Source organism: Stylophora pistillata, chromosome 9 (assembly GCF_964205215.1).
Source record: "Stylophora pistillata chromosome 9, jaStyPist1.2, whole genome shotgun sequence".
Taxonomy (NCBI): domain Eukaryota; kingdom Metazoa; phylum Cnidaria; class Anthozoa; order Scleractinia; family Pocilloporidae; genus Stylophora; species Stylophora pistillata.
Genome location: NC_142527.1, coordinates 27,549,862 through 27,573,558, shown reverse-complemented (window position 1 = coordinate 27,573,558; position 23,697 = coordinate 27,549,862). Strand labels below are relative to the sequence as shown.

Genomic DNA, 23,697 nt, shown 5'->3' with positions numbered 1-23,697 from the left:
AGGAAAGACCGCAGATTGCCATATGTTGCTTAGAATGATTACGTAAATCAAAATGTCTAGCGACTGGTTTCGATGTGTCCTTGTCATTCTTTTCCACGTCTCGAAGGTGTTCTCGGAATCGGTCACCTAGTTGTAAGAAACGGCAAATAGAGGTTTAAACGTTTTTATTAAAAAAATGACACTGCGCCAGGACGACCGAACTACGTGCTGCTCATCGAATGACACAAGGTCCCCGCACATGCCCGGACAATGACGCATACAAAAGCTGATTGACAGAATCACAATAGAGCATTATAAAAAAGTCACGCAATTTGTCACATCTTCCCTTTTTCCAAAGAAACGTTAAACGAAACAACAACAACAAAAAAAAAACATTAGGGAGTGACAAAGTCTTTGAACCAATGGGGTGGCTTCACTTCCCGTTGGGACCGCCTCGGTCCAACGTGAACTTCAGATGGAGGGCAGTTTCCGGGTGGGACAGTGGCCTCGGGCTCAGGGCTTGCTTCTGCTGACTGATCCGGAATAATAAGTTCTGGGACATCTTTGGGTTCCCCTGCGTCGATTAGCTGCCGTCGATTTCTCCTATACACCGTCTGTCCTACCTGTACCCTGTAGCTCCTTGGGCCAGCTGTAGCCGTGCATGTTCCTGAACTCCATGTTTTCTCACCAGGTAGTTTCATTCGCAATTTTTCTCCCACGCTGATTGGGTCTAAAGGTTTGGCTTGCTTGTTGTAGTAGTGCTGTTGTCTTTGCTTGGTACCTATCAACTTGCGAGTGTCCTCCTCAGTGGGAAAGTTGGGCTGTAACAGTGAGCCTGCTACCGGCAGCAGTGTTTTACAACGGCGACCCATGAGGCGTTGGGCGGGGCTGGTGCCAATTCCTGCCGTGGGTGTGTTACGCGAGTCTAAGAGTGCCTGAAACTCTGATGCTCCAGACGCCTTGCACTTTGTAAACAAATTCTTAACTGTCCGAACTGCATTCTCTGCCTTTCCATTCGATTGAGGATAGGCCGGCGAGGATGTCTTGTGCTCGAACATCCAGGCCCTGGAGAAAACTGAAAACTCGGCGGACGAAAACTGTGGACCATTGTCTGTGACCAGAGTGTCTGGAACTCCAAATCTTGCAAATATGGCTTTCAGTTCCCTAATGATGGCTCGGGAAGTGATGCTGCTCAGGCGGGCCACTTCAATAAAGTTGCTGTAGTAGTCGCAAACAACTAACAACACCCTGTTATCGAATTCACAGAGGTCAGCGGCAATCTTTGCCCACGGGCGTGCAACGAATTCGTGTGACTGCATTGGCTCCTTTCCTTGCTCATTGCGATGGGATAGGCAGATATCGCACTTGGAAATATATTCTCTCAGTTCTGTGGCCATACATGGCCAGTACAGGGTTTCTCTGGCCCGGCGCAGACATCCCTCAATACCAATGTGAGACGCGTGCGTCTTCTCCATGAGTTCCTTTCTCATCACTAAAGGAACAACAATCTGCTGACCTTTGAAGATAAGCTCGTCCTGGATAGTTAACTCATCGCGCACGTCAAAGTAAGGGCGAACACATTCGGGTGCTTGAGCTCTATTTTCCGGCCATCCGCTTCTGGTCACTTCCCGTAACTTCTGCTGTACTGGGTCATCTGCGGCTGCATTTTTCAGCTGTTGCCAGCGGTCAATGGTCACTGGGAGCCAGCTACGGTGGTCAACGTCTTCCAACTCTCTGGAGAACTCGGTGGCATTCACTTCTGGTAGGTAGGCGCGACTTAAGGTATCTGCCAGCAGCATTTCTCTTCCTTTCTTTTATTTCACTTTGAGACTGTACTTCTGCAGGCGCAGCAACATTCTCTGGAGTCGTTTGGGGGCTGATGCCAGTGATTTCATAAAGATCGCCTCCAGGGGTTTGTGATCCGTTTCTACATTCACCAGGTCTCGGCCATACACATAGGCGTCAAAACGATCGCAAGCAAAGACTATTGCCAGGAGTTCTTTCTCAATTTGGGCATAGCGTGTCTCGGCCGGTGTCAGGGCTCGTGAGGCGTATGCGACAGGCTGCCCATTCTGCATCAGAGCGGCTCCTAGGCCGGACTGGGATGCGTCGCACTGTAGTGTAACTTCTTCCTTGAGATTATAGTAACGCAGAACTGGGGTGCGCGTAACCATTTCCTTTAACTTCACAAATGCAGTCTGTTGAGGTTCATTCCAAACCCACTGTACGTCATTCTGTGTTAAGTCCCTTAGAGGCTTAGTTGTATTGGAGAGATGTGGAAGAAACTTGGCCAGGTACTGAGCCAGTCCCAGAAGACGTTGTACTCCTTGCTTGTCTGTAGGGGGTGGCATCTCAACGATAGCTCGGACTTTGGCGGGATCTATTCCCAGTCCCTGAGCAGTGGCCATGTGTCCAATGAAGAGTACTTGTGGCTGTCGCAGCTTGAGCTTCTCTAAGTTTAGGCGAACATTTCTTTCCTTGCATCTTTGGAGGAAGAGCAGAAGATTTTTGTCATGATCCTGAGCCGCTTCTTCAAACGTGTCACCGTAACCGACTGCAATAAAATCGTCTGCCACCACCTCAATACCCGTCATGCCTTCAATAAGCTCGTGCATTTTCCGTTGAAACACTTCCGGAGCTGATGAGATTCCGAATGGCATGCGCCTCCAGCGATACCGACCGAAGGGAGTCTGAAAGGTCGTCAGGTATGAAGATTCTTCATCAAGGTTGACGTGCCAGAACCCATTCCTGACATCCATAATTGTGAAGACCTTTGCTCCATGGAGGCGTGTCGCAATGTCCTCAACTGTCGGAAGCTGTTAATTTTCTCTCTGTATTGCACGATTCAGATCTTTGGGGTCCAGACATATGCGCAACTTTCCATTCTTCTTTGGTACTGCGACAACGGAGTTTATCCACCTGGTGGGCGTGGTCACCGGAGCTACGACACCCTGTGCTTCCAAATCATCTAATGCTTCCTTAAGCTTGGGCCTTAATACCACTGCGATGCGACGTGGAGCATGCTGTACTGGGGGGATCGTTTCATCTAACTTAATCTTGTATTCACCGTCCAGTTGGCCTAGGCCATCACCAAAAACGTCTGGGAACTTTGACATGAGCGCCTCTTTGCTTAAAGGTGAACGCGGGGCATCCACTGCAAAAACCGAAGCACTTCCAGTCTCAGGCCTGTGGATAAGGTCATTATCTTTGTACTGGATAATACCCATAGCTAAGCACGACTTGATGCCAAGGATAGGACGTAGTTTAGCGTTGTTGACTAAACGGCAGTCCAGACGGAATGACCTTTCGTTTCTCCAGACGCGGATGCTGACGCAACCAATGACCTTAACTTTCGAGCCCCCATAGGCGACAAGCGATGCCTCGGTGCGAGTTACCTTTTCAAGTGTTTCGTCTTTGGATGCTTTCTTATAAATATGTAGTGGCATCGCGTCACACTGAGCGCCAGTGTCCGGCTGAAAACGAACGAAGTTACCCGACCCTAATTTCAATGTGACCAGTTGTGAATCTTCAAGCTCCACGGCTGCTACGTCTGTTTGGTACATTTCGCTGGCCTCTTCGTCTTCTAAATCGGCGGCTTTGACCTCCTTGGACTTGCATTTCGCTATGAAGTGATTCCTCTTTCCACACTTCAGGCATTCCTTACCGAGTGCGGGACAGGATTCTAAGTTTTCCATATGTTGATATCCACAATTGTCACACTCTCTCCAGTTACGTCCGCGTTGACTTTGCTGTTGTCTTCTCCGCATATTCTTCTTTGGTTTTCTTACGTTAGAGGTACGCTCTTGATCTACTTTGTTGGTTTCCGATTCGGTGGCATCTCCAACAACTTTCATTTGGGCTTGCATGCTTTCGGCGGCGCGACAAATCTCGTCTGTTTTGGCTAAGGTGAGAGCAGCCTCGCGAAGTAATCCCTCCCGGACTTTTGTGTCGCGTATGCCAAAAATCAAACGGTCTCTGAGTATTTCGTCCGGAGTTATGGTATTGAATTCGCATCCCGCGGCGAGTTTACGAAGTGCGGTCTTGTACTGGTCATATGTTTCTCCTGCTTCTTGTGATCGGCGGTTGAATCGGTAGCGCTCAAAGGGGACATTTTTTCGCGGTTGGCAATATTCGGCAAACTTCGTCAAAACCGGGGCAATCTTGTTCTCGTCGCCCTCCTCGGTCCAATCTGTAAACGTGGAATAAACATCGCGAGCCTCTTCGCCTATGACTGTGAGGAGAGTAGCAACTTGGACTGGTTGGGCTTTCTTGTTAAGTTCCGTAGCCAGAGAATAGCTTGTCCATGCTAAGTGAAATTTCTTCCACTTCTCCGCGGCGTTTTGATCGTGAAGTTCTAGGGGTGCCGGCGGCGGTAAACTAAATCCTGATGCCATACTAGTAGTCTTCCGTCCGTATGGGTCCTGTGACCGCTGCCACCATGTAAGAAACGGCAAATAGAGGTTTAAACGTTTTTATTAAAAAAATCACACTGCGCCAGGACGACCGAACTACGTGCTGCTCATCGAATGACACAAGGTCCCCGCACATGCCCGGACAATGACGCATACAAAAGCTGATTGACAGAATCACAATAGAGCATTATAAAAAAGTCACGCAACTTGTCACACTAGTCTTCTGCCTGTTTCGCCGATGTATATCTTTTTGCAATAAGTGCAAGTTATGCAATAGAACGCTTTTAGCTGCGTGAGACTATACCCCGTCAGATGCCAATTCCCTGAAAAAATCCAGCACTGTGTCACTCTGTCCACAAGCAGAGGGCAGAGTTCAAATGGGTAAAAACCAATCACTGAGCTTATATTGTTCTCCCAACCGAAAGCCTTTGAAATATCACCCTTTTCTCTTCGTTCAATCAAATTAATTTATTCGGAGAGGCATCATTGGAGGACAGGTACCGCAAAATATCTTCTATTAGGATTTATTGGGGTTAAAATAGTTCGGGTTTGCTTTCCACAGTCAAATTATGAGGTAAAAGTTTTTCGGACTGAGGTAAATGACAGAATAATTTTGATTCATTGATGAAAGGGCGGTAAGCGTGACACTGATTCAATTCACTTTTCTAGTTACTGTTCCAACAACAGAGACAGTACACTGCAAACCTGTGTTAGAGGTTATTTCAAATAAATTTGGAAGGTGTTTTGCTCTCCAAATAAGTAAAGTAATGTGACACGTTGGTTGGAATCTTTGAAAATGAATGCTTTATTTGGAACTAAAATTAATACAATGGCTGCACAAAGTATCCCAGCCCATGCAACTAATCCCAAGAAATGCACTCTTGCATGCTCAGCAAGCCTATGTTATTTACTTTTTAGTTCCTATTGCCTCCTTGTCATATGTTCCACTGATATGATTGGCCGTTGTTGTGATTACTTTGGTTTTGGTTTTACGACACTCTATCGCTACGACTCAAAACCTTATCCACGATAAAATAAATCGTTCTGAATTAAATTCACAGTAGCCTCTGTCAGACAATACTTTCCTTTGCGAAAGCTTCGCGGAACATAAAGATCATCGCCAACAATTGTCCGTCTTTGTTAACGAGTTTATGATTTATTGAACCAGGCTCATTGAACCTAATACACCTTCAAAGAGCTACAAACTAGGCTCGTCCCAAAATAGCGTCCAACGAGGTCAGTCCATAACTTTGAGGTGCTCGCGTAGAAAGAACATCTTTACCTTGAACTTTAGACTCGACAAGGTACTCTTTTCCCATTTTCTCTTGAGCCCATAGAAGAATTTTGTCTATGGTAGGCGTGTCCACTTGTACGATTTCTGCGATACCCCAGATAACCGCCAGTCCATACGGCACATCCTCTGTCAGATAACGATGAGAGAAGTCTGGCGCGAAGGAATGTTTGATGTGTTCTTTCATCGGATGCTTCAGACCCTGGTAAGCGGCGTTTGTGCAAAAACAAGATCGCAGGCTCGAAGTATCGGAAATTTCGTGAGAATAAAACTTGACAAGAAGATCATAGATGCTCGTTACCTGAAGCGGAGAAAGAAACAGGCATTTCAAATAGGCTTCGAGTTCCGTTGAAATACTTGCTTACTTCTGTTATTCGGTTCACCAAGTTTAAAGTATTTGGGAATTTTTTAGCAGCCTTTCATCCACATTGTAAAATTAGCTGTTAGTAGTACTTTTGGAATGTTCTAACGAACGCACGCAGAGTATAAAAGGGGGTGCATGGAATAGGGGAAGGAGAGGTATGGCGCGCAAGGCTGGTGGGATTGGAACTCGAGAAATCACACTTTCAGCCGCTTATGCCTTGGTAGGTAGGTAGGTAGGTAGGTAGGTAAGACTTTATTTAACGAGGGTAACATGTGACAGTAATGAAACTGATAAACTAATGGCCCTCGAAAATTAAAATTCGAAAAGAAAAGGAATTGTAACAAAGGTAACAAAATTAGGAATAATTAAAATAAAATAATTAATCTATATACATCATAAAATATTTAAAAATATAAAAAAAAAATTACAGGAATAATTTGCTAAGAATTTGATTATCTAAACAAATGGTAGCGGCGATGAAGAGAAATCCTATTTATACATCGTATATCTATGTTATTAAATGGGTCTGCTTACCTGCATAGCTCCTACCATTGAATCCTTGGTCCCAAGAACATCACATTTCTTGCCAAATTCACCCAAGCGACACGCCCAAAGCAGCGACTCAAAATTCATCACTGTGCACGTATTCGCTTTTTCTCCCAAGAATCCTCGAACCTGGAATTCTAGTCCTGAGGCCCCAGGAAGACCAACAATTATCACACTAGGCTCGATATACGGCTTAAGCGCCTCCAGAAACGCCTGATGAGCAAATGCTGGCAGCACAAAAGCTACAATTTCAAGACCACGCACAGCTTCCTCTGGGTTTTTAGTAATCAAAGCCGGCTTGGATCTAATGTCGCTCGGTTCTTGGTCGCGGCGATGACATGTGATCTCCAGGTCAGCGGTCTGCATGATTTTGCTCCATCGTTCAGCTTCGTCTTGATACAAACTGAGCAGTGTAACTTCAGTTGCCGTATGCGAAGAGGCGATGTCTGCGAAGGCATGGGCTCCATTGCCACTTCCACAGATCAGATGCTTGATGCTGTCTGTCATAACTTTTTTTCTGAAAAATTGTCGGAGACTTTGTTACTTGTGCGTGACACATATCAGATGAAGAGTGTGAACATTATGTCAAGAGCTAGAAGCTCCCCCCCCCCCCCGTAGTGATTTAAGACATTGATCGGTTTACATTATCAACCCAACCTTGAATGACTTTTTCAAATCAGTAGTTAGCAACCAATCACAATGTAGAGAATATCGTATGAGAGAGCGGTTTCTTACAAATTTTCCAGAGTAGCTTTTTACACACCCGTTGTAAGAAAGCGAATACGAGAGCGGAATAAAACAGTTTGATTGAGTTTAGTTCGCTAGAAGTCTATCCCTGGTAAACGGGGCAAAGTTAACGAAAAAATTATTAAATCATAAACTCAACTTTGTGTTTACAACAAACCCGTGAAGATTTTCCATAAACGATAAATGGCTCTAACGCAGTAATTACAGGCGGCCGTGTAATAATTAATCGTGTGGGTGATGGCAGGAATGAAAATATCACGCAGTGTGATTTCGTGACATTTCACATTTCACCATTCGGAGGCGTTTGGTTTTTCTATCTCGATAGCTGTGAATACAAATTATTCGGTGAATAGCGGTATCAATGCTAGAGAAAATAGCGCAACTACTGATATATAAACGGGCCAGTAGGAAATACGCAACATTAGTATGTACGTATGATGCACGATCCTCGCAGTAGAGAGCGCTACTTATGCAATAGCGAAAATCAGACCTGAAAAAAAATCAGGCCTGTACGGGATTCGAACCACTGACCTCTGCGATACTGTAGTGCAGCGCTCTACCAATTGAGCTAACAAGCCAACTGGGAGCAGGCCGTTAAGTTGATTCGTGAAAACGTATGAAAACGTAACTACGAATTTAGGAGCTAGAGAAGAAGCCGTCAAAGCACCAACATATCGACTAAGGCCCATCCAAGTCCATAGAAAATGCGATCCACAATGCATCTGATGCCCGATATATTCTGTACGATTTCGTTCTTTAAGCGTGTGACGCCGTCACAACCGTCACAGCCGTCACAACACTGGGTAGACTGGACTTGACTCGTTCAGACTGGACTTGGACTGGACTTTACTCATTCATCTGAATTGAACATGGCGAAGCGACGAAATTATTTTGCCTTTTCGATTGATTCCTTGCGACAGGAAGTAGACAACAAAGTCAAACAAGAAACTTTTTCTCAGAAGATCATTGCAGACATTTCCAAAATCGACCTTCTCTTGTTGGATAACGTTTCTGAAGATGTTACACTGTTTGCTTTGCTTTTGAAGTTCGGGATGGCATTTTTTTCTTCTGTGGCGGGCGCTATGGAGGGCCTCAGTGTCCTTCCTTCCGATTCCCGTCGCCAGGTATTCCGAAGCTGTTGCTCCCCAATGCCCTCCAAGATAACGTGGATCTTCTTTTTACCTGCCTCGCTCGGGCATCTCCAGAGAAACGGCCGGTTCCACGCGACGGTGATGAAGTTCACACTTTGTCGCCCTCAAGTAGTCGTTGTGCGAGTTGTGGTTGCACTTCAGTCGCTCATAACACGCCTGTGGAAGCGGAGTATTTTTAAGTGACTGGTCGCTCTGTTGCAGCTAAGGCCTCCCTAAAGTGTGCCTCCCGGTTAGCTCAATGGATAGAGCGCTGGACTGTTGTGCGGGAGGTCGAGGGTTCGAGCCCCGGCCGGACCAACACTCAAGGTCTTAAAATAATTGATAAGGATATGCTACCTTTCTATAACATCAAGAAATGGTTAGATATTCTAGTCTTCTCGGATAAGAACGAATAAATGGAGGTTCCGTCTCCTGCAGTGTTAGGGGTAGGAGACGTTAATTTCCCACGCACGAGATTACTGTGTGATGGATGTCCTCCCCTGGGGCGGGATGGGTGGGTTTGTTGGAGCTTAAACCTCGTAGGGGACCCATGTCCTATTGTTTTTGCTCCAGTGCTTGGTACAAATCTTCAAATAAATAATCGCAGTGGAATTTTTTATGGGTATTCCAAGTATGGAAATTCACAGATGGGATGGCATTTGTACGAAGAAGAAAGGAGTGCTGTTGAAGTTTCGGATGTGTGTTTTCTCGACAAGTCTCTCTTAAAATAGCAAATCTCCTTTGCGTAAGTTCTTGTTGAATGTTTCCAGATATCGGTTTCAGTGTGTAACGGCCAGTTACTACTTGTGACGTGCAGTTACGGCTTGTTACTGTGTGTAGTGGATTGTGAAGGTCTGTTACGGTGGAAAGGAGAACCGGTTGTGATCTACGAGATGAGACGCTTCTGATATTCAAGTTCTTCTTTCTTGGGGTGGTCCAGAGGATTTTTTCGCTTCACAAACATATTGAAATTTAAAAAGTGACATGTATGAATCATGTCTTGGCACAGGACGTCTAAATCTAACAAAAACTGACACTTCATCAGCTATTTTCCCTTTTCTTTGCTGAACTTTCATAACTTCCCTTCTTTATCATGATCGCAAAATGATTCCGCTAGGATTCTCTGCATGCAAACAAGTTAATAGAGGGGACTGGTTAGGAGACCCGGCGAACATCAAAGGAGTATCTCTTTGTTTTCGTTTTGGCCCTATGACGTCACCACGAGAGTGCACAGTCAACCAGCTGTCCCCTCTATTAACTGTGATGCAAAAAAGGAACAACCAATCCTTTCGTCTCACCAGTAGGAATCGGGACACAGCTTAAACAAGAAATGACTGCATCACAGATATCCATGCAGATCCAACCTGTATATTATTATAACATCTCTCCTGACGAAAAGAAAATTCTATACTGAAATTTTTATATCGATGGTGGAAATGGTAAATAGGACTTTAAATCCTATTTTTCGAACAAGTTGTTCTAGTTTTGTCTTTTCTTGATCGCAAGTACATACTTTGAATTTACAGTCAATGCACTGAAATACTTTTTATTCAGTCAGAGTAACTTCCAACGCTAAAGATTTAGAGAACAAACAAATTTGACAAAACCGACAATTGTCGCCAATGTTTTTACTATATTTGAAAGTTCAATTGCAAAAGGATCCATTTCATAGCTAGTTCAAACAGAATCTATTAAAATGAAGACACTATCCATTAATTTCTGTGTACACTTTTTTCTCCATCAACGCGACACTAGGCAATGTTCTCATCCTTGAACAACAAACATATGAAACATATGTGTGAACTGCGGTTATGAGACGTATATGAGAACGATCCTTCGCAGTAAAGCACTATTTGAGCAATAGTGAAAATCAGACCTGAAAAAAATTTCAGGCCTGTACGGGACTCGAACCACTGACCTCTGCGATACTAGTGCAGCGCTCTACCAATTGAGCTAACAAGCCAACTGGGAGCAGGCCATCAAATTAATTTGATGGCCTGCTCCCAGTTGGCTTGTTAGCTCAATTGGTAGAGCGCTGCACTAGTATCGCAGAGGTCAGTGGTTCGAGTCCCGTACAGGCCTGAAATTTTTTTCAGGTCTGATTTTCACTATTGCTCAAATAGTGCTTTACTGCGAAGGATCGTTCTCATATACGTTCTCATCCTTATTGCTCTTCACAAAGTGACTTCGATTCGTCTTCCAACATAAATTTTGTTTCGATGTTTGGTGGTCACTGATCTCCAGCATCACCATTACATAAATACAGCGGTCCTCTGTAATACTTTATGGTGTCTCACTCTGTGGACAGACTTCTCGCGCTGTTGTTGGGTCTGAGGTACAGAAATGTTTTTACATTAAGGCGGGTGCGAGCGCTTATTATCTCCTTTGGATTTTAGTCGGGTGTTACATCATTTTTTTTGTGATTTTTCTTCTTTTGGAAATACTGTTTTGATGTTTATTTCTCTTATCATCTCAATCATCTCTTACGCCAAGATCAATTTCCGTATCCGCTAACAACTTGTACTGGGCCACGTTCACCAACGACAACAAAAGCCTCCCAGCTAGCGGTGTTGTACTGACTGCACTGGATGTTGCACCGGCGATACAAGAAATCAGTGTCCGCCATAGCATGGGTACAGCTTAGATTGCTTGCTTGCTAACCTCCTTTTCGCGTTACTTTGATGTTAGAAAGTTTTGGAGAGTTTTTCGAAGGTAATATTATTTACCTTCAGCTAGATTCTTTTTGTTTACCGTTACTTAAACTCATCTCTGAACACCATTCTTTACTGCTGAGAAATCAGGGAAGTGAAATAAGCAGCAGATCGAGGACATAATTAGACAGTTAAACTGTTGCTTTGAGCCAAATTGAACCTTTATGTCGTTGAAAACAGTGTAAAATTATGTGGAAAAAAAAAAAACAGCTGAACCTAAATACTGGTCATACTTCAGACCAAAGAGACAAGGAATTCTCTATAAAGGTGGCAGTGGCCATTTTTCTGGCGTACCGACAAAGAGTGGCTTTACGTTGGGCGGGTGGAAAATGTCGAGATTGAACTTACGCTAAGGAGTAATTATGGGTAACTGTTTTCGAACTCTATTTCTAATACACCGCTGAATTCTACGCTTTCACCGGTTACTGAGCAAAGCTACATAGCCGACTAGTTTTCGAAAGGAGAACCGGTTGTGCTCTACGAAATGACAACCCTCTGATATTTCTTCTTTCTCGTGATGGTCTAGAGGATTTTTTCGCTTCGCAGAAGTATTCCCAAACTTGAAAAGTGACATGCATGAACAATGTCTTGCCACAAGACCTTTACGTTAACCTTATCAATTTATACAAAGATTGACACTTCACAAGCTGTTTTTCCTGTTCTTTGCCAAAACTATAATAACTTCCCTCCTCATCGCACAATATTTTTAGTATTCTATGGATACAAGAAAGGAACAACTAATCTTTTCGTCTCATTAGGAAGCCGCACACAGCTTGAACAAGAAATCAGTGACTGACACATATCCAGGCAGATCATCTGTATCTTATGATAACATCTCTCCTAAAGAAAATTCCATGCTAAAAAGTTTATATTGATGGTGGAAACGATAAATAGGACTGTGTTCGCGTTTTGTCTTTTCATGATCGTGGCACATATTTTGACTTTACGGTCAATACACTGAAATGCTTTTTCGTCAGTCAGGGTAACTTCCAGCGGTAAAGGATTAATAACCAACAAATATTACAAAACTGATAATCGTCGCTGATGTTTTTACTATATTTGAAAGTCAAATTGTAAAAGATTCCATATCACATCTGGTTCAAGTAGGATCTTTTAAAATGAAAGCCGTATCCATTAATTTCGATCACTTGAAAGAAAATTTGCACCATCATCTGATCCGGCCAAAACTAAACTAGTCAAGGCTGTAAGGAAATTAGAAATAAAATTCTACGTTTACAAACGTAGCTTTCGTTAATTCAAGGGAAATGGCATGAACATAATTTGTTGAACTCTTCGTTTTAGCAGTGGCGGTCTATTTCACCCTGACCGTCCAACAATTTAAAGCGGTACTTACTTGGGGATGGTTCTCTGTCTAATCAATCAAAGAAAAAATATATCTCCTTAGATAGGGAGCGTCTACTTGCGCTATAATTCTTTAATTTTTGACGTGTAATTACACTAATTTTCATATAAAGGCTGCTAACTTCGCTCAGGGATGGTTTAAATACATTTTTCCATTTGGTCTACCATTAAGTACGTTGAATGATATTTTTATTTCGATTTCGTTCAATGAGTGAATTGCCGGAAAAACGAGTGAGAGATTCAATAGCATGTATTGTATTGTAGTTATTTAGTTTGGACTTAACAACAACACACTGGATAAATCTGAAGCCCAGGGGCGTTTAAAATGTAGACTTGTAAGAGGCGTTTTAATAAAGCTTTCTTGAAATGTAACTCCGAACGTGTTTAAAAAAGTAATGAATTTGTTTCTTTTATTTGCTGGTTTCCTTTAAGACTGCTTGAATTTTACTCAATAACCAATAGAATAGAACTGATGAAGCGTGCGTCAGTTATATTGTCCAAAATATTCACCAGGTGGAGAAGTTTCATTAGTTGGACCGGCTAATGGAGTCGCAGTGGTGGATATTAAAAGTACCAACGACCGCCGTGTCTCATCAATATAAAGCTGCACGTAGCTTGAACACGAAATGATTGACACCTACCCACTTTATCGACAAACCAGGTTAAAAACTCAATAAAAAAGTCGTAGAAAGGAGGGCATTTGACCAAAATGGCTAAAAGCCCATTTTCATTTTTCAAATGTGACTTATTAAGAAGAAGCTGCACACTGCTTAGGATTGGGGGTTTCAAATTTAGTCATGTAAAGGGTGTTTTGATCAAGGTCTTTTTACAAAATGTCACTTCAAACGTGTTTTGAAAAACCGATAAAAGGTGTTTTCGACGTTTTATTGTCATGTTTTCATGGAGAATTCCTGTTACTTTGTGAGCAATGAAAATCGAAACAACCATATGCCAGCCTTTCTTCAAATATTCGCCAGCTGGAGATCGAAGTTTCAGCAATGAAACTGACTGATGGATTTGCTTTATTTCAAAGTCAAATTACACAAAAATGCTATGCTGAAAATTTCAAACTGATGGTGAAAACGATAATTAGTTCTTTGTTCGTGTTTCGCCTTTATTAATCGTAAATTCATGTTTTAACTTTTTGATGTTGTGTTAAAGAAATATTTGCTGTCACTGCAGAGTGCTAAAACACCCGCATGCTTAACGTTAAAATCCGTTACTTTTTGCTGAAACATTCATAGCTTCCGTTGTTCATTTAAAGATGTTTCCTGGCCGAGATATTCTGCAGAGAAATTGAATAGGAACAGATTTTACAAAACTGAAAAATGTCACCGATGTAATTACTAAATTTAAAAGTCAAATTGCAAAACAGTCCATTCGTCATGCAGCTGCAATGTAGAAAGAGGATCTTAAAATGACATTACTATCCATTAATTAGAGACATAAGAAATATGACTACCTAATATCAGTTCAAAGAAAATTTGCATCATTATCTGACCAGGCCAAAACTTAACTAGTCAAGGCTGTTGGGGAATTCAAGATAATTTGTATGGTCGTTTGTTAATGCGCTTAGCTCATAAGGTCACCTACCTGCGCAATAAAAATCGACGTATTTACGCACGACATATTTACGCAACAAAGGAACCAATCCACACGACCCATAATTTTTCAACTGAATCTCAGCCAGTAACATCAAAGCAAAACTGAGCAATCAGTGTATACAAAAAAGTCTTCTAGAAATTAAAGCGACTGATAAAGACTCTTCACTTTCCTTTAATGATTACTTCCGCTACGTGTAGTTCTCGAAACACCAGTCACTACTATATACCGACAAATGTCCTTCTCAGGACTATTCGGTTCACCCAGACGATCAGACAAAGTGATCAAAAGGAGTTGACCAGGAACCCTAACAGTAGCCAACATCTCCCTCTCTGATAACAAGCTCTCTATTGCTGTTAGAGAAATGCCGAACACCACTGATGAATCTACAAACTTCTCCTTTGAAGGAGGAAGTCATCAACTAAGTGTGGGGATGTCGGCAGTTTTCGTGGCCCTGAACAGTTTCAGCGCCATCACTGCATCAGTGTACAATGTTCTAATACTTATTGCTCTTTAGGCCCTTAACGACTGTGCCAGTAAAAGTAGCATAACATGCTACTAGCAGTGCCCGATTTTTTTTTCCAAATTACGCTCAAAGTTTTTAAAAATTATGCTACTTTTTCGTAATGTATATTTAAAAATAAAACACACAAAACTAGTCCGAAAACCAAAGTTATATATTTATTGTTAACAAAACGTCCTATTTTCTTTATTTTGAGTTACACACTTGCTGTCTTGATTACTCGGCTTTTCTCGACTGGGTGCTTTGGTAATGGTTTTTTTTCTGAACTTCGAATTCTTGATCTTTTCTTTCTCACTGGCGTGTTTTTTGGAAGCACAATGGGATGATAAAATGCTTTTTTTTTTTATGAAAAAACCTCTCTGAAAGCACCACAAAATATTGTGTTGCCCCTAACACTTAGATAATGATCTGCAAATTGATTGATACAATCATGTTGTGGGATCTTCTTCACTCTGATCTCTAGTAATTTGAGCGGGTTCTGGCCTATAAGGAAGCTGTTCTCCTTGAGGGTTAATTTCCAGCGGTAAAGAATTAGGGAACGTACAAGTTTGACAATTCAACAATTGTTGCCGATGTTTTTACTATATTTGAAAGTCAAATTGTAAAATAATCCATCCCTCGTGCAGCTGGTTCAATCAGGATCTTTTCAAATTAAAGCACTACCATTAATTTCGGACACACTGAGAAATATGACAGCCCATATCATTGAAAGAAACTTTGCATGATCATCTGATCAGGCCAAAACTAAACTAGTCAAAGCTGAAGTGGAATTCAAGATAATTTGCATGGTCGTTTGTTAGTGTGCTTAGCCCATATGGTCACATATCTGCGCTGTAGAAATCGGTTTACTTAGGATATATTTAAATAAGAAAGGGGCCGATCAACACGACTACCGTTTATTTGAGTCTCATGACCAATTACGTCAAAGTAAAACTGACCAATCAGTGTACGCAAACAAGTTTTATAGATATCGATTGACGAAGACTCTTCACTTTCCGTTATTGGTTGCTTCAGCAGCAGTTCCCAAAACAGCAGTCACTACCATACCAACGACAGTCTTGCTCAGAACTACTCTCACCCAAACGATCAGGCTAAGCGATCAAAAGAAGACAAGCAGGAACAGTTACAATTGCCGTCATCTCCCTTTCTGATAACAGATTCTCTGCTGTTGTTAGAGGAAAGCTGAAAACCGCGGATGAACGTACAAACTCCTCTTTTGAATTCAGTGATCCGGTGATACCTGAGGGTATGGAAGTAGCGTTTGCATCCTTGAACATAATTTTCTCTATCACTGCGATACTGGGCAATCTTCTAATCCTTATTGCTCTTCGCAAAGTGACCTCGATTCATCCTCCAACGAAACTCTTGTTTCGATGTCTGGCAGTCACTGATATTTGTGTTGGAATCATTGCACAACCGCTGTTTACAGTGATACATATTGACGAAAGAATGATATACCGCTCCAACTTCATTATTGATATGATACTTCCCTGTTCCTCTTTTATACTTTGTGGAGTTTCACTCTTGACATCAACCGCAATTAGTGTGGACAGACTTCTCGCGCTGTTGTTGGGTCTGAGATACAGACATGTTGTTACATTAAGGCGGGTGCGAGCGCTAATTATCTTCTGTTGGTTTTTAGTTGTTGCTTCAGTTGGATGTGTCTTCTTTTCAGGTGACTTTTGGCTTTATGGATATGTTATTTTAATATTTATTTCCCTTTTCATCTCAACTATTTCTTACGCCAAGATCTATTTCCGTCTCCGCCAACAACTGCTTCATGTACGGGGCCATGTTCGCCAACAAGAGCAACAACTGCCTCCCAGCGGCGTTGTACCGACTGCATTGAATGTTGCACGATACAAGAAAACAGTTTCCGCCATAGTATGGGTACAGCTTGGATTATTTGCTTGCTACTCTCCATTCTGTGTTATTTCAATGTCAAATTATCTTGGAGTGTCTTTCGGAGTTAATGTTTTGTACTTTTCCGTATCTTTACTTTATTTAAACTCATCTCTAAACCCCATTCTTTACTGCTGGAAAATCAGGGAAGTAACACAAGCAGTAAAGGACACAATTAGAGAGTTGAAGTGTTGTAGTGAATCAAATTGAAACTCTACGTCCTACAAAACAATGTAAAACTCTATAAGGGAATTCAAAATGAAGTTTCGTGTTTACAAATGTTGTTTTAGTAAAGTCAAAAGCAAATGGTATGAACATGATTTGTTGAACTCTTCTACGACTAGTGACAACCTGTTTCACAGAGAATCCAACATTTTGGGGTAGTGATTACTTTGGGATGGTTCTCTGTCTTAGCAATTAAATGAAGGAATATCGCCGCAATAGAGAGCGTTAAAATGATTAAATGTTTGACGTGTAACTACACTAACTTTGATAGACAGGCTGCTGACTTCGCTCAGGGATGGTTTAAAGACATTTTTCCATTTGGTCTACCATTAGGTGCACTGAATGATATTGAATTTCAATTTTGTTAATGAGTGAATTGACGAGCGAGTGAGAGGTTCAGTAGCAGGAACTGTATTGTAATTGTTTAAGTCTTGCATAACTTATATTATGAACAACACGCTGTACAAACCTGTAGCCCAGGGGTGTTTAAAATTAAGATTCGTGATGGGTGTTTTAAACAAAGCTACCTTGAAAAATATGCAACTTCGAACGTATTTAAAAACTGAATTTGTTTCTTTTATTTGCTAATTTTCTTTAAGATTGTTTTGAAGAGAGAATTTTATTTGATAACCAATAGAAATAAAACGAAGCCTGCACCACTGTTATTTTCCAAATGTTCTCCAGGTGGAGAAGTTTCGTCCGTTGGACCGGCTAATGGAGTGGCAGTACCGTGAAGCCATTAAAAGCAACAACGATCTATTTGTCTCCTCCATTTGAACTGCACATAGCTTAAGGAGAAAATGATTGACACCTATCCATTTTATTAACAAACTTATATGATATTTAAAATTTAATATAAGACGTAGTAATGGGAATTTGACCAAAATGGCATGAAGCCCAATGATATGGTTTGATTAAGCTTTTTGAAACGTGACTTATCAACAACAAGCTGCACAATGCAAAGCTTAAGATTTGGGGATGTTTCAGATGTAGCCATGTATTAAAAGAGCAATTCTATCAAGCTGTTCTCAGAAAATATTTATTTCAAGCGTGTTCAATTTGAAAAGCCGATGAAAGGTGTTTTTGATGTTCTTTTGAAATGTTTTCCTGTAGAATTCCTCTTATTTGTTGAGCAATGAAAATCGAAACAACCATATGCCAGTCTTACAAATGTTTGCCAGCTGGAGAAGTTTTAACAGTTAAACCGACCAATGAATTTGCTTTATTTCAAAGTCAAATTACACAAACACTGCCAGTGGACTACACTTCATTTATTCACCGTAAACCGTTTATAAATTAATTCAGCGAACAATGAATGTTTTTAAATAGCGCAACTGACCATGGTCTATGATGTGTAGTAGATAATTTGTCTGGTCAATTGTAATTGCATGAGGCTGTAACACTTACGGTAGTCTTCATTATTTTCCTCCAAAATTAAAAGTATTCAATTCTGCTGCTAGTAGAGAAATGTAAAAAAAAAAAAAAAAATGGATAAAAGAAAGAATCAAAAGTGCTTATTCAAAAATAGTCCTCGGTCACATGCGGGGATGTGTGCTCAGTTCCCAGCCCCGAATTTTTTTCGCCACTGTGTCTGAGCTTGGCGTCTCGCTGGGTTTTTCTAATCCTAACTGCTTTTCACAAAGTGACTTCAATTTATCCTCCAGGAAAACTTTTGTTTCGATCAGTATGGCCGTCAATGACCTTTGTGTTGGATTGATATCACTAATTATCTCCTTTTGTGTTTTGGTTGGTGCCTTAGTTGCACTTTTCTTAATTTTGTATATTTTCTTTTTTGGTATATGCTGTTTTGAGTTTTCTTCTTTTATCATCTCGGCCACCTCTGACGCCAAGATCTTTTTCCGCCTCCGTCACCAACTACTTCATGTACAGGGCCATAGGCCATCATGGTTCACTAACAACAACAACAGCTGTTTTCCAGCGGCGTTGTACCGACTGCATTGAAAGTTGCACGATACAAGAAAACAGTTTCCGCCATAGCGTAAGTACAGCTTGGATTATTGCTGACTACTTTCCATTTTGTTTTACATTGATGCATTTTGTAGAGAATACGGCATATTTTCTATTTAACTTAAACTCATTCTTTACTGCAGGAGAATCAGGGAAGTGAAAAAAGTAGTAAAGGACACAATTAGAAAGTTAAATTGTTTCCTTAAGAAAAACTGGACAAACTTCTTGTACAAAAGAATAAGAACTTTGTTAAATTAAGAAAAACATGTAGATCGTGGCTTTTGCACCATTATTTATTATATTAGCTTCCACTCTATCACCGGAGCAAGAAAAAATAATTAATATGATAAATATAACCAGCAGGTCCTATGGCCTTACTAGCCGGATAGTTAAATATGCTATGAGTTCCAGATTTTTATCTCGACTCAAACAAATAGGAGATTCGAATTAAATGACAAAAAGCCGATATATATTCCAGTGTTTTCTGCTTAAACATCCACGGTTAAAAGTACAGTTGACTGTTTTTTGTTTTGTTTTGTTTTTTTTTTATCATCAAGAAGCTGTGCACGCCGTAAGCTTGGAGCGTTTGTACTAGGAGTAAAGGAAAACTTTCCTGCAATTTTTTTTGTTTGATTTATTTAAGAAGGAACAAAACGCTTTAACGTTGTTTATTACAAAATTAATGTAAACACGCAGAAGAGGGTCTCAATGTTTGGGGGGGGGATAGGGCAGTTTCTTTTACGGTCGACTGTTCACTTTTTTCGATTTTGACGGTTAACGATTAATAAGAATAAAAAATTGTCGCTGACTTGTAAGGCTTTAAATAGTCAAGCACTTAACCATATCAGAGTCCTGCTGAGATATAAGAAGGAAGACTTATTGAGATCATCATGGGAAACAATTGCTTCATGATCATGAACGCTTGGCTGATTCGAAAACGTTTGGAGACAGGGCATGGAATTATTAACAATAAAAAGATTGTATGGGTACCGAGATTTCCCCATATCATTGCCTGAGTTTCAGTAGCGTTTACTTGCAGGTAATTCACAATGAACCAGAGGGTAATTAATCTCTCTATGTCTTGGTTAAAAGTGATCTTCTAGGAGCTTTACAATGTCAAAGCGTCTTATTTTGCGGTGCTTTAGCATCCTGCAGAAGCTGTAAACCGTCAGGTCTGGATGAGAATCACCCAGAAACTCTATGACGTTTTTTTCCAGGTTCCTTGGAATTGGCAGGACCTGATATCTCTCTCTCTCTCTCTCTCTCATGCCGTACTCGGCAGCAACTTGCCTCCAACCCCCAAGACTATATGGGCCGTTCCCAAACATACGTGCAAGTTCTTCACGGGTTTCGAAGTCTACTTCTTGTAAAAGTTTAAGCTCTGCGGAGTAAGGGAAGAAACATCCTTGATTAAGAAAAAGGACGATAGTAGGAAGGACGAATGAATTAAACCTTCATAGCTACATAGACTGCGGGCGTACAATAATTGGAGATAAACATAACATCCCTTTGAAATATTACAGAAGTTTACTGATATAGATATAAGACAAGCGTTTCGCTGAAAGGATGTCAGTTTTCACCATTTATACTTCTGCGGCTCACGCTAACTTTTTCTGTACGTTCGTAGGCTCGATGTACGCGAATTGGGAAAACATACTAAGTTGAATCATACACGCATTTTGATTGATTTTTTGTAGTTATGATCTAATCGGCGTCTCTGTTGGATTATAGATCTTAGAGGAGGCAAAATATGATAAGGAAATCAATGTGACACTTGTGTGCTACTGGTGTGTTAATTATAGAGGGCTTGTGATTGCCACTTAGTAACAAGCTTTCTTTCACATTTAGCACTCACTTGTTCCACTTTGACTTTCAGTCGGAATGACATCCAGTTCAGCAGGACTTGACAGGACAGGAAGTTAGGGGACTGGAAGTGAGGAGACAGGAAGTGAGGGGACAGGAAGTGAGGGGAAAGGATGTGAGGGGACAGGAAGTGAGGGGACAGGAAGTGAGGGGAAAGAAGTGAGGGGACAGGAAGTGAGGGGACAGGAAGTGAGGGGAAAGGAAGTGAGAGACAGGAAGTGAGGGGACAGGAAGTGAGGGGACAGGAAGTGAGGGGAAAGGAAGTGAGGGGACAGGAAGTGAGGGGACAGGAAGTGAGGGGTGGATAGACAGGGAAAGGGAAGGAGCATAAGGGTGGATTTGGGAAGGGAGGCAAGGACTGATAGATTCAGGGAGAAGGAGGAAGGGGAGGGAAGAAGGGGGGATGGTTTAAGTGAGAGAGGTGTGGATAAACGAATGGACGGATGGATGAAGGGAGGGAGGGAGGGGGAGGGAAGAAGGGTGATTAGCCAGCTTGGCGGGCTGGATACTCAGACAATAGACCACTGGCCTTGTTCTCCGGTACAAAATTCAAAAGGATACATTATCTCAAGCGAGGCCAGAAGAGCTCATATAAGAATATTGATCCGGCAGCCTTTTATGAAAGTGATCTATGAGGCTGATGAAGAGAACTTACATGCACATAAGGCGAAAATTTTCCTCGTAACATACTCTTTTCGCGTTGAATATATTTTGAGCTGCGGAATATCAAAACAGCTGAAAGTAGCCATAAGAGGTGTTTTTCCCTTTTAATGGTACCACAGAGTCAAACAAGATAATGAGTTGCCCTTGGGAACTTGAAGTGATTTAGAGTAAAATTCAGCTGTAGGAAAATTTGAGTGACCAGCTTTTGCATATGATTGGTTGAAAGCGTAGCGAAGGTTTTTCTCGACCAATCGCTGAGCATAGTCAGAGAAAACTGACAATAAATCCAGCTTTGAAGATCGACACCTGACCACTCCACTTCATGTTCTCTCTAAGAAATTTGCGTTATATTGTTTTCTCATGTTTCCTTTTCAGTGTTTATTCGATGGAGCTAAATGGTCTGATCACAAGTATGCTTAAAGTGGATCCTCAAGAGAGACCTACCCTTCAACTGATTTTACGCAGATTAGAAAACTTAGCTCCCGCCTGGTCAGTCTTTAGCTTGGAAGGTGGAAAAAATGTTTCCATAAAAATGTAAAATTGACTTTTTTAAACGAACATATAACTTCTTTACCAAATTACCCAGAAAATCGTATTACTAAAACCCATTATATAGGAGTGCATTTCGATTGATTGCCTTAAATCCAAAACCAAATTAATTTACAAAAGAAAAATTATCAGAGAAAAGAAAAAGTTGTCAAACTACTTGAGACGCAGGAAAACGTGAATTACAAAGTCGTGATTAGCGATAGTTTCGATTCTGAATGGTTGAGTGGACAGGCGTGCGTTTTTTTTAACCAATCACAAATCGTAATGAAGCAAAACCAAAGTAGTCCTGGACTACTTTCAACACGCAGTTTAAAAGTGCACTGAAATCCACCGTTAGCACGTTCTCAGAACCCGAAACTTCTTAGAATCTGAGCAGGCTCCGATTGCTATTTCGTACTAGTTTTGAATATTGTACCTAGCAAAGTGAAGATACCTTGATTTATTTTGAAGATTGTTGCAGATAGCAATTAGCAAACACTCGCAGAGGCAAGAATGAACTTAAAAGATAAACAACCATGTTGTAGATGGAGAAGAATTACACAGAACGCAAATGTAACAAGATTAATAACAGCCCTCGACTTTTCAACCCCTCGCAGTTACGGTTTGTCACGCGAAGAGGGAGCGTTGCGTGACAAGACCAATAAAACGGTTAGCTAATGAGACTATAGATAAACTATGACCCAGCTCCCTTTCACTACGCATCAAGATTTAGCTCTTCCGCTCCCAATATCTCATTTGAAATACTTTTTACTGTCTCCCGTACAACTCTCATGATGTGGAGTTTGGTAGCTGGATATTTTTCTATATTCTCATCACTTGTCTGCTTAAGATTGTATTGAAATTGTGGGGAGAAATTCTGTCTTTGTCACATATGGGAGTAAAACGGTTTTGACCCTGTACATAAAGATGAACTGATGTGCAAAAGCTTTATATGGATTATTTGTACTTGTATGAATGATGAAATCTCTAATGAGCATATCGATCAATAAATATTGCCTGTGAAGGCTCCTAAATAGTGCCTAACGCAAATGAGTGTCTTCAGCGCATGAACATGTATATGTGGTCGGTACTACTCAATTTTTACCCCCTACACTTGCTCCATCGCAAGGTCCATCCGGTTTGAAAACAAAAATATACGATATAGATAGCAATCTGAGGTAGAACTCCCGACTATTTTGCCAGGTTATGGAAAAAGCTTTGCTCAGCCTTAAAAATTTGGACTTTTGAAAAGTAGGTAGATGTAAACCTACTTCACCATAAAGAAAAAACATAATAAATTTCCGGAATTGACGAGAAATCAGGGTTTCAATGACTTTTTCATAAGCGGCTGCTAATGTTGTTAGAGGTGGCTGTGACCGGAATAGGAGCTTGGGGTGAAACACAAACACCAGAGCCTGCATGCGCGCAGGCTCAACAAACGTTGGTAAGAGGTCTTATAACTAGGAGGCGGTAGATCGCCACTAACCGACTTTTACTTAAACTGCTGACGATAAAGAGTTCAATTTAAAACTTGACGTTTTTGACGACTCCTTGTAGTGTTGAGCTGATTTGAAGTATTTTAGATTAAACTGCGACGTCAGAAGAGTCCCAAATGGAGCTTTCTTTGTGTTTTACTGTTGTTGCTGCAACTCAGGAAACAGACCATTGCTAAGATGACCTAAACCACTGTCTTTAGACGACGCCAAGTACACGGCCTTGGATGGAAAAACGTTAATTTTTTATCATACAAAGAAATCTCATTTTCACTTAAAATTATTTACTTTTAACCTCATTTCAGAGTAAAAAATGAAGAGGTTTGTAGCTCGAAAATGGCTAATTTAGTTTCACTATGCAACGAAAGAGGTTTAACAAATGTCGCCG

The 23,697-nt window shown here is 41.2% G+C and overlaps 4 protein-coding genes and 1 pseudogene across 4 annotated transcripts in view; 3 read left to right on the top strand and 2 right to left on the bottom strand.

The window, feature by feature from the left end:
* Positions 1 to 23,363, top strand: part of LOC111322469 (serine/threonine-protein kinase 16) — a 62,352-nt gene extending 38,989 nt beyond the window's left edge. The window contains exon 10 of the mRNA XM_088732775.1: positions 21,664 to 23,363. Within this exon, the coding sequence (XP_088588901.1) occupies positions 21,664 to 21,826 (163 nt within the window). The 3' untranslated portion in view covers positions 21,827 to 23,363. The remainder of the gene's footprint in view (positions 1 to 21,663) is intronic.
* Positions 2,799 to 4,376, bottom strand: LOC148724145 (uncharacterized). Its single transcript, XM_088733304.1, has one exon. It carries the CDS (start codon positions 4,371 to 4,373, stop codon positions 2,799 to 2,801), a length of 1,575 nt encoding a protein of 524 aa, XP_088589430.1. The 5' UTR covers positions 4,374 to 4,376.
* Positions 4,435 to 7,200, bottom strand: LOC148724144 (tauropine dehydrogenase-like). The gene is made up of 2 exons (XM_088732776.1): positions 6,581 to 7,200; positions 4,435 to 5,983 (listed from the first exon to the last, which is right to left on the bottom strand). Exons 1-2 carry the CDS (start codon positions 7,097 to 7,099, stop codon positions 5,597 to 5,599), a joined length of 906 nt encoding a protein of 301 aa, XP_088588902.1. The 5' UTR covers positions 7,100 to 7,200; the 3' UTR covers positions 4,435 to 5,596.
* Positions 8,209 to 11,379, top strand: LOC148724143 (uncharacterized; annotated as a pseudogene).
* Positions 14,674 to 16,848, top strand: LOC111322425 (adenosine receptor A3-like). Its single transcript, XM_088734284.1, has one exon. The coding sequence runs from the start codon at positions 15,916 to 15,918 to the stop codon at positions 16,777 to 16,779; it is 864 nt and encodes a 287-aa protein (XP_088590410.1). The 5' UTR covers positions 14,674 to 15,915; the 3' UTR covers positions 16,780 to 16,848.
* Positions 23,364 to 23,697: the final 334 nt, after the last annotated feature.

Coding starts and splice junctions, on each gene's coding strand:
- LOC148724145 (XM_088733304.1), bottom strand. CDS start 4,373: ATGGCATCAGGATTTAGTTTACCGCCGCCGGCACCCCTAGAACTTCAC.
- LOC148724144 (XM_088732776.1), bottom strand. CDS start 7,099: ATGACAGACAGCATCAAGCATCTGATCTGTGGAAGTGGCAATGGAGCC. Junction 5,984..6,580: donor CAATGGTAGGAGCTATGCAG/GTAAGCAGACCC, acceptor TCTCCGCTTCAG/GTAACGAGCATCTATGATCT.
- LOC111322425 (XM_088734284.1), top strand. CDS start 15,916: ATGGAAGTAGCGTTTGCATCCTTGAACATAATTTTCTCTATCACTGCG.